This window comes from Brachyhypopomus gauderio, chromosome 17 (assembly GCF_052324685.1).
Source record: "Brachyhypopomus gauderio isolate BG-103 chromosome 17, BGAUD_0.2, whole genome shotgun sequence".
Classification (NCBI taxonomy): Eukaryota; Metazoa; Chordata; class Actinopteri; order Gymnotiformes; family Hypopomidae; genus Brachyhypopomus; species Brachyhypopomus gauderio.
In genome coordinates, this window is record NC_135227.1 from 3,743,948 (window position 1) to 3,753,341 (window position 9,394).

General features: G+C 49.1%; 1 protein-coding gene across 2 annotated transcripts in view; it reads right to left on the reverse strand.

The window, feature by feature from the left end:
• fam184aa (family with sequence similarity 184 member Aa) overlaps positions 1–7,879 on the reverse strand; it is a 17,753-nt gene extending 9,874 nt beyond the window's left edge. For both annotated transcript variants that reach the window (XM_076978469.1, XM_076978468.1), the window contains exons 1-10: positions 7,689–7,879; positions 7,363–7,546; positions 5,523–6,380; positions 5,085–5,220; positions 4,619–4,800; positions 4,176–4,361; positions 3,696–3,818; positions 3,433–3,594; positions 2,932–3,053; positions 2,303–2,453 (exon numbers count right to left, since the gene is read on the reverse strand). In XM_076978469.1, coding sequence (XP_076834584.1) covers positions 2,303–2,453; positions 2,932–3,053; positions 3,433–3,594; positions 3,696–3,818; positions 4,176–4,361; positions 4,619–4,800; positions 5,085–5,220; positions 5,523–6,380; positions 7,363–7,536 — 2,094 coding nt within the window. In that variant the 5' untranslated portion in view covers positions 7,537–7,546; positions 7,689–7,879. The remainder of the gene's footprint in view (positions 1–2,302; positions 2,454–2,931; positions 3,054–3,432; positions 3,595–3,695; positions 3,819–4,175; positions 4,362–4,618; positions 4,801–5,084; positions 5,221–5,522; positions 6,381–7,362; positions 7,547–7,688) is intronic.
• Positions 7,880–9,394: the final 1,515 nt, after the last annotated feature.

Genomic DNA, 9,394 nt, shown 5'->3' on the forward strand with positions numbered 1-9,394 from the left:
GAGAAGAAAGCAGTGAGGAATAAACTAAAAATGAAATGTTCTTCTTTTCGCCTTTAAAATGTGGGGTTCGTTATGGTTTGAGATCATCAGAAGTATAATTGTTTGTGTGTATATCATATTCTGGAGACTGAGCAAAAAAAACCAGCCAGTATTTGATTAATAAAAAATCAACACATCAAATGTTCTGTGGCCTTACGAACTGTAGAATCCATCTCTTAGAAGACAGCTGAGCTACAGGCAGACATTAAACCCAGCTATGTTTCCAGAGAGATGATATGAAGCTACAGCAACAGTCTCTCACTAACGGACAGGCAGACAGAGCGCTGGAGACAGCCTGTCACTTTACTTCATATTACTGCTCCGAGACGAACACACGGCCAGACGGAACGAACGACACTGCAGGAAATACTGTGCACTATATCCAACCACACACACACACACACACACACACACACACACACACACACACACACACACACACACACACACACACACACACACATGCATTTTCTTAGCCCACTGACTTGCTGTATCCTCTTAAATGACCACCTAATCCCTGACAAAGTCAGAGCCCCCAAAAGCGAACTACCTTCAGGATTAGCAGCTGAAATGACTGCTGAATTACAAGTACATGTTCATTACCACAGGTGCCTAACGGTGGTCTTGGTTCAAAAGTGCTGAGAACGGAAACTGCAGTAAAACCTCACACATGCCTCACACACACCTCACACACGCACCTCACACACGCCTCACACGCACCTCACACGCACCTCACACATGCACCTCACACACGCCTCACACATGCCTCACACACACCTCACACGCACCTTACACACGCCTCACACATGCTTCACACATGCCTCACACACGCACCTCACACACACCTCACACACGCACCTCACACATGCCTCACACGCACCTCACACACGCACCTCACACGCGCCTCACACGCACCTCACACATGCTTCACACACGCACCTCACACGCACCTCACACACACGCCTCACACACGCCTCACACGCACCTCACACACGCCTCACACACACCTCACACGCACCTCACACACGCCTCACACGCGCACCTCACACACGCCTCACACGCGCCACACACACCTCACACACGCATCACACAGGCCTCACACACACGCCTCACACACACCTCACACGCACCTCACACACCTTACACACGCGCCTCACACGTGCCTCACACGCACCTTTCACACGCCTCACACACACCTCACACACGCCTCACACACCTTACACACGCGCCTCACACACACCTCACACACGCCTCACACATGCCTCACACACGCCTCACACACGCACCTCACACACGCCTCACACACGCCTCACACGCACCTCACACACACACCTCACACACGCCTCACACACACACCTCACACGCACCTCACACGCACCTCACACACACGCCTCACACACACCTCACACACGTGCCTCACACACACCTCACACATGCGCCTCACACGCACCTCACACACGCCTCACACACACCTCACACGCGCCTCACACACACACCTCACACACGCCTCACACATACCTTACACACGCCTCACACACGCCTCACACACACCTCACACACGCCTCACACACACCTCACACACGCCTCACACATACCTTACACACTTACATGCCTCACACACGCCTCACACACACCTCACACATGCCTCACACACACCTCACACACGCGCCTCACACACACCTCACACACGCGCCTCACACATACCTCACACACGCCTCACACACACCTCACACACGCCTCACACACGCCTCACACGCGCCTCACACGCGCCTCACACGCACCTCACACACGCACCTCACACGCACCTCACACACGCACCTCACACACGCACCTCACACACGCCTCACACCTGCCTAGTCAATGGCTAGGCATATTTCTGAAAACAAATTAGAGAACGCTTTCCGATTATTATGTGTGATTAATGACAAGCTTGATAAAGTCTGTGAATTAATGTCTGTGCAATTTGTCTCAGTGCTTTCTGACATCCTTGTGAAGGACAAGTCTTAAAGTCATACTGGGCTGATAGATTGCTGTTTTCCAGCTATAAATAATTGATGTTTACGGTGCAAGGACACTTTTTTTGTCAAACCAATATAATAACTGGAGTCTCTGCACCCCTGTAAAAATGTCAGGGGCGCAGTAAGGGAAATATGGAGTTTAAAGGACTATGGACGCCGTTACTTAAAAGACTACATGATGGCCCTTTAATAGTGAGTAGAGGAATTCCAGCACGTGAGTGGTGAGTGATCGGAGGGCGTGTCACCTGCTCCAGGAGGTCTTCCACCTTCCGGTGCCAGGTCTCCCTGGCCGACATCATCTCCAGGTCCCTCTGCTGGGACAGCTCACTCAGGGACGCCTGCTTGTCCGCCTCGTGTTCATCGTTCAGCTCCTCACGCAGTCCCTTTAGCTCCGCCCTCGAGACGCACGCGAGAAAACATACACGTGTGCACACACCAACCCAGAGGACAGTGGCCAGTTAATGTACGCCTAAATATGTAGGAGGACTTTTTAAAAGAGGTTTTACTTTTTTTTTTTGTTGTAAAATAAGAATTGTCATTGACTTCAGGCGTTAAATGTAAGCAAACCAAAGCCAAACCTAACCAAACATTTTAATGCTAAATATCAGACCTGTCTGTGAAACATTTCTGAGGTGAAGAATACTGTGAAACGGAAAATTCGAAGAACAGCACAATTCTCGTGTCGTCTCGCCACAGTGCAGCAGAACACTGTATCATCTCAAGACGGATGTTAACCTTATACACCTGTAATTATCATATTTTAAACCAAATGCTTCGGGTGTAGGATTTACCAGCATTTAGACGTGTGATGGGCTGCTTCTATTTTAAACTACAGCACACAAATGAGCTTTAATTAGCATGCGGCTCGTGATACCTCAGTGCATCGGTCCACTTGCGATCCAGCTCTTCTGTGATTTTGTCCATTTTCTGTTTGTCTTCTGTTTTAATGTTGATGATATGGGCCTCGTGTCGCTGCTTCTGGCTCTCGATCTCCTCCTGATAAAGGCAGAAAGAGGTTTGGTCTTCCTAAAAGACGTCATTCATGGCTAAAGACTGTGACTGGGGTTCGCCGCAGAGCCGATAACACATTGTGCAAGCTCATATATGCCCTTTGCCTGTCAAAACTGCACACAAACTAGCAGTTTTGGCTGCCGTCCAAGCTGAATAAGGCTTGTTTTTTTTTTTTTGTCAGCATCTCTGCCATCCATTTTCATCTCTCAGTGGTGTTATGGTCCAGATCGTTTCCCCGATTTGTCACTTCATAAATGAGGTGACGTGTCAATAGATACATCCTTCCTCCTTTAGTCCGTACCTTGATTTTTGCTAAGCCCTCATGGGCTCCACGCCATAGCTGTCTTCAGGGTGAACGTCCTACCTGGAGGTCAGTGAGAACGCTGCTGGTCTCCCTCACTCGGGCCCTGGTGGCGTCCAGCTCCATCAGCAGGTTCTCCTGGTTTTCCTTCAGGCGAGAGATGTGACTCTCCGCAGAGTCCAGATTGTCCTTGCTTTCCTTCACCAGCTCCTTCAGGTGAGAAACCTAAAGGGAAAAAAGCCCCCAAAAAACCCCTCAAACGTCCTTAGTGATAAATTGACAACGGGCGCTAGTGTTTTACAAAGTCGGACGCGAGGTTTCCCCACCTCTTGGTTGGCTATGTTGAGCTTGGCAGTGAGTTCTTCACGCAGGGTGTCCAGCTGCTGCTGGAGGTGGTTCCTCTGCTCCTCCAGCGAGAGGCGCCGTATCTCATACTGCTGTCTCATCTCCTGCACACACGAGCAAAGTGTAAGGGGGCGTGTCCATCACCTGCCAAGGGGAGGAGCTTGTCTGGCAACCTCTGGACTGGAAGAATTTTCAAAGTTTTAAGTGAAGCATATTCACAATCATTCCAAAACAATTGTAACAGCGTCATATGGAGAATCCCCCTAGGAATTCGCACATACGGAGTTGCAGATTTATAGCGAGGCGAAACTAAACTTTTTGCCAAGATCACCAACTTATGCCACATATATGAACAGCGTGTATCACGTGTATAAATAACAGCTTTCAAAACAGCACATTTATCATTCATCAGCCAAAATCAGGGGCGTCGGTGGCCCGAGCGCGTAAAAGCGAGCACTTGCGTTTAACAGCTGGTTCTTCTCTCGCTCTCCGGTGCTGCGGGACGTCTCCAGCTGCAGCTGCTGTTTGTCCTTCAGCTCCTCCAGGGCCCGGGCCTGGTCCACCTTCACGCGGGCCGCCTCCTCCTCGAACCTGGCCTGCACCTGGGCCAGCTCCAGCTCGTAGGAGCGCTTCTCCTCACGCAGGGTCTGCCAAGAGACGACAGCCGAGCTCACGGCCCGCCGGCCAACGGCTGCGCGACGGGAATGATCGCGGGCGAACGTTGGTGGGTTACCATGGAAATGTGGAATGCGGGTCTGCATTTAAAAATTTTTTTCAGCTGCTGGCGATTTTTGAAAATGTGCTTCGCCCGACATTCCGAATTATCACCCACGGTGTTTGTAAAAACGGTGGGCGGACAGGCGGACAGGTGGACAGGCGGACAGGTCAGGGACGGGGTGCCTACTTTCTCCAGGCTGAGGATATGTTGGCGTTGCTGCTCCTCCAGGGCGTGGCTCTGATTCCGAAGACTCTCCTTCTCCTCCTCCACCTGGACGATCTTCTCCTTCAGGTGACCCTGCTCCAGGTGCAGGTCTCGGATGGTGGCCTCACAGCTCATCTGCGCGGCCTGCAGGGAGCCGATCTGACCTGGGGTGGGGTGGGTGGAGGTGGTGGGGGGGGGGGGGGGGGGGGGGGGACAGAGCGGTGAAGACAAACCTCAGGAGGGTCTTATTATAAATTGTACCTGAAATTAAATCCCCTTATCGAGTCCCATCATGCATAATGGTGAGCTAATCGCAATCCAGTGGTGATGAAGGAGCTGAAATGAGGTGAAGTGAGATGTAGCCGCACCATCCATGTCTCCTAACAGACTAACAGATTGGTTGGGGCATGTGTGGGAGTATAATTGCATCCTAAGGCGATTCATTTACTGGCTTTGTGAAGGATCTCGGTGGCCTGCTGCTGCACTCTGTCTCGGCTGCTCTCCAACTCGTACTCCGTGTCCTTCAGCTGCATCACCCAAATCTCTCCATCCTGCACCGCCTCCTCCAGCTGTTTGTGTAGCTCCTGTTGGAAGGTGGGCAGGGCGGAGGGGCTTTTTAAATCATTTAACCGCAACTCTGAGAATTTAAGATTACACACTGCCTCGTGGTTGTAGACCTGCATAATATTGTATTAAAAATAACCTTACTGACCTCCATGACCATACACATCTCTCTGGCTTTTTAAAATTACATTCATTCTGATCTGCAGAAATGTCTAATAGTTCTTTGTTTTGTGCTTTCTCACTGACAGGTAATCATTCCCTGTCCACTACATTACATGGGCTTCGGTGTGACGTGATTGGCCGGCATTATCAAGAACATCACCTGGATGGTGACGTCGGCGTTGTTGAGGGACGCCTGGAGCCGGTTGGTCTTGTCTCGGCTCTCGCGAGCTTCCTCCTGCGCTCTCTGCAGCTCGGCGCGGAGCTTGCACAGGGTTCTCTGCAGCGCGGCCTCCTGCACCTGGAACTCCTTCCTCAGCTCCACCTCCGTCCTCTTCCAGGCCAGCAGGTTCTCCGTGGTGAGCTGCTGGGCGCGGCGCATGGCCTCCAGCTCGCGCTCGTAGAAGGCCTGGGCTTTGCCCAGCTTGGCCTCGTACTCCTCCACCAGACGCACCTTGTCCTGCGACAGCTCCTGCACTCGCTCCATCAACACCTCCAGCTCGCCGTGCTGCAGCTCCGCCAGCTTCTCCTGGTCCGGCCAGCAGGCGGCGCCCTGGCCCGGCCGCCGGCCTTCCACCAGGTCCTGCAGCTCCTGCCGGTGGGCGGAGCGGAGCTCGTCCAGCGCCCGCTGCTTGTCCTGCTCGAACTGGGCCTGCGTCTGGGTGAAGGAGCGAAGCTTCTCCTCGAACTCGTGACGCATCTCCTCCACCTCCCGCGACATGGAGACCACGCGCTGCGTGTGCTGGGCCTCGGCGCACAGCTGCGTGTCCTCCACGCGCCGTCGGTACATCTCGAACTCGGCCAGCGCCTGGCGCTTCATGTGCTCCTGCACCTCCAGCGAGTCCTCCAGGCACTGCAGACGGCGCTTCAGGTCCACCTCCTCGCCCATCTTGCCCTTGTACTGCAGGAGCTTCTCCCGCGTCTCGCTCAGGATGTGCTGGACCTCGTCGTCGTGCGCCTCCTTCAGCGACTGGATGGCGTCCTCGTGTTCGTCGTTCTTGGTGTTGAGCGCATATATGACCTGCATGGATTCGGGTGCATTTATGCATAGAAGCTGCAGGATATAACAGCTCAGTATGCATGGCTGTATTATTACTACTACTGCTACTACTAACAGTAATAAAGACAACAGTTTAATCATCCCATGATGTATACATGGTACTTTAAAAAATAAAGTTATATATTTAGCAAAAAGCTTTGAGAAACTTCACTACACACACACACACACACACACAACCATGCAGATGTGGTTAAATGTCCCTGTTTTCTATGCTGCCTTCCCACCACTTCAGGGTTACTTTTCATCTTTAATTCATCCCTTACTCCTTTTCATCCACTGCAATTAGCATACTGTAAGCCTTTCGATTTGGCTCGCTATGGCTGCCATTTATAACAGATGTTTGTGTTTATCACAGCGTTATCTCATCAAACTCTCACCGACGAATGTTCACAGCATCTCGCAAATGAGCTTAGTGTCAGCTCTTGACTGATGAGTTTAAATTTCAGTTACATAACAAAATCATGCAAAAGGGAAAATGCACTCTCTGTGACTGTGTGATACAGTGCCAATCATGTCAGAAAAATACAATAAGTTTTAAATTGGATGCTATGTTACCTAAAACAAAAAGGTTCTCCCGAATCAAAATATTTAAACGTTGCATATAAAATGTTTGATGTTAATTATGAACAGAATGGTGCAGTGCACGAGGAGTCTATCAAAAGTGCGACATGTACATGTTTGGTGAATAAATTACAGTTGGTAAAACACATTAATCTGCAATATATATATGCAGCCCAACAGAGAGTGAATGGTGTAGCAAAAAACAAAAAACAAATAAGACTTCGTTTCTACGGGGGATAAGATTAAAGGCCATGCAGATTTTTGTACAAAGCTACAGCTCGCGAGAACGAAAGTTTACACGACGACGCTCAAACGCAGAATTCCTGGCGCTTCATTAGTCGGACGACGTGGATATTAGGAGCGATTGTGACACATTACAAACCTTCGTCAGCTGGGCTATCTTCTTACTCATCTTCAGGTGCAGATCTTGAGTGTATTCCATCGTGAGCCCTGATTCATAGAACAGATTGGTAGACGTTGAAGGACTAACGCCTGGTCCAGGGACGGGAGCAGGAGCAGAGCTGTACGGTGCCTGCCAGCCCGCTCCGGTCGCCATCTTCACGGTCCTGTCACGATAGGAGATGTTTTACAAGTAGGACTGGCTGCGTTATATCGCCATGAGTAGTCTACGCTCCAGCTACCTGCCACCAGAATGCAACCATATTTGCACAAAATATCGTTTACTAGACAAATGCTGTTTTTTTTTACCAGTAGGCTGTAATCGATCACATCCAGGTCCTAATCGATTGAAAATTCCATTCCAACAAGGAGCGAATACACGGACCCAACATGCCACCTTGCTCACGCGCTACAAAACGACACCAACAGATCTGAGCATCAGCGCAGCATACGGGCGCGCGCGTATACACACACGCACGCACGCACGCACACACAGAGGAAGAGTTGTAAATCGATGACGTCAGTCTCACTAACACTACACATATGCAGTCGTCCTTAATATCGTCAAGTACGATACAAAACACACGTGATCATATTCATTATATAAGATGAATCCATATTTCTTTATTCTAGAAGCGTAAATTATTGTCCATTTGCAATTTTTAAAAAGCCAAAAAACGCTAATAGGCGAAAATACAGTCAGTCTTCTTTATTATCATATCTTTTTTTTTAGTTTTCCCAAATCCCTAAATTATGTTTGATATCAATTCTGAATTTAACTCTGTAGCCTGTAAATGTGAAAGTGTTTGTTACAGAAAACACTATTGAGAGTTATTATAGTATTTTAAGTGATTTTGTTTTTTCCAGTAGCTGTTTCTTATTTCACTTGGATCTGTGAACTTGGTTCTCATCACATATAGTTTAAAGACCACGTACTAGTGCTGAGGTAAGACACATTGTGCATAGAATTGTTAAGACAATTGTAATTATCCTAAGTAATTTTGCTGTGCCCCATTTATTCGGATTAAAATATAATGTCCTACTTCTTGGGGTTTTTTTGGTGATTAGTGCCACCTACTGGTAATTCAGTATATGAGACTCTGTATGTGATCATTTTCGTATTCGAGGCACAACATGGACCTGAGACGAGTGACCTCTACTAAACCCCGCCCACCACTTCCATGTGACAGGATTAAATATGAATATCCACCGCTTCGTGCTGTGCACGAGATGAGACTGTGGATCATGGCTTCAATCCTTTCACATGGAAGTGAAGGAAGTGATTTAAAAAGTGATTTTGCACCATTCCGGAAACAAATGGGATAAAACCAGTAAATTGGAACTTTCATAAATGCCAGTTTAATATACCGTAGTTCAATATACTGTAGTTTAATATATTGCATTTAATGAAAAACAGTATATTCGTCTTTGTTTTCGCCTATTATTATATCCATCTTGTATGCTTGTTATCAGGTTCCTGGTGTCTTTATTTAAAGGGTGTGGTGTATAACTTTATCAGAGAGTGAGCCTTCAGTTCAGGTACTGGTGCCGCCCGTAAGGGATGGTGTCCGCACGGACGTAGTTTTGGGGGGGGACGGGGGGGACATGTCCCCCCCACTTTTTCAAAAGCCGGTTTTGGTCCCCCCCAGTTTTTACAGTTAAAACCAAATATTTAAGTAGCGACGAAGTCATGTCCCCCCCACTTTTTAACGGTTAAAAAAACAATATCCAAATAGCGACAAATCTAGCACTAGGATCATGCAGCTCCGAGCTCCCCCCCCCCCCCCCCCCCCGCTCAACAATTTTTGTTCACAGCGCTCAACAATTTTCATTCAACCCCCCCCCCCCCCCCCCCCCCCCGCTCAACAGTTCGCCACCCCAGGTTGTGTCCCCCCCACTTATGAAATCAAAACTACGTCCATGGGTGTCCGATTAGGCTCCTCTCAGGACTGCTTCCTCATACCACTTCAGGGAGGTTCCTCTTCTTATTGTCACCACGGACATGCTCAGTCCAC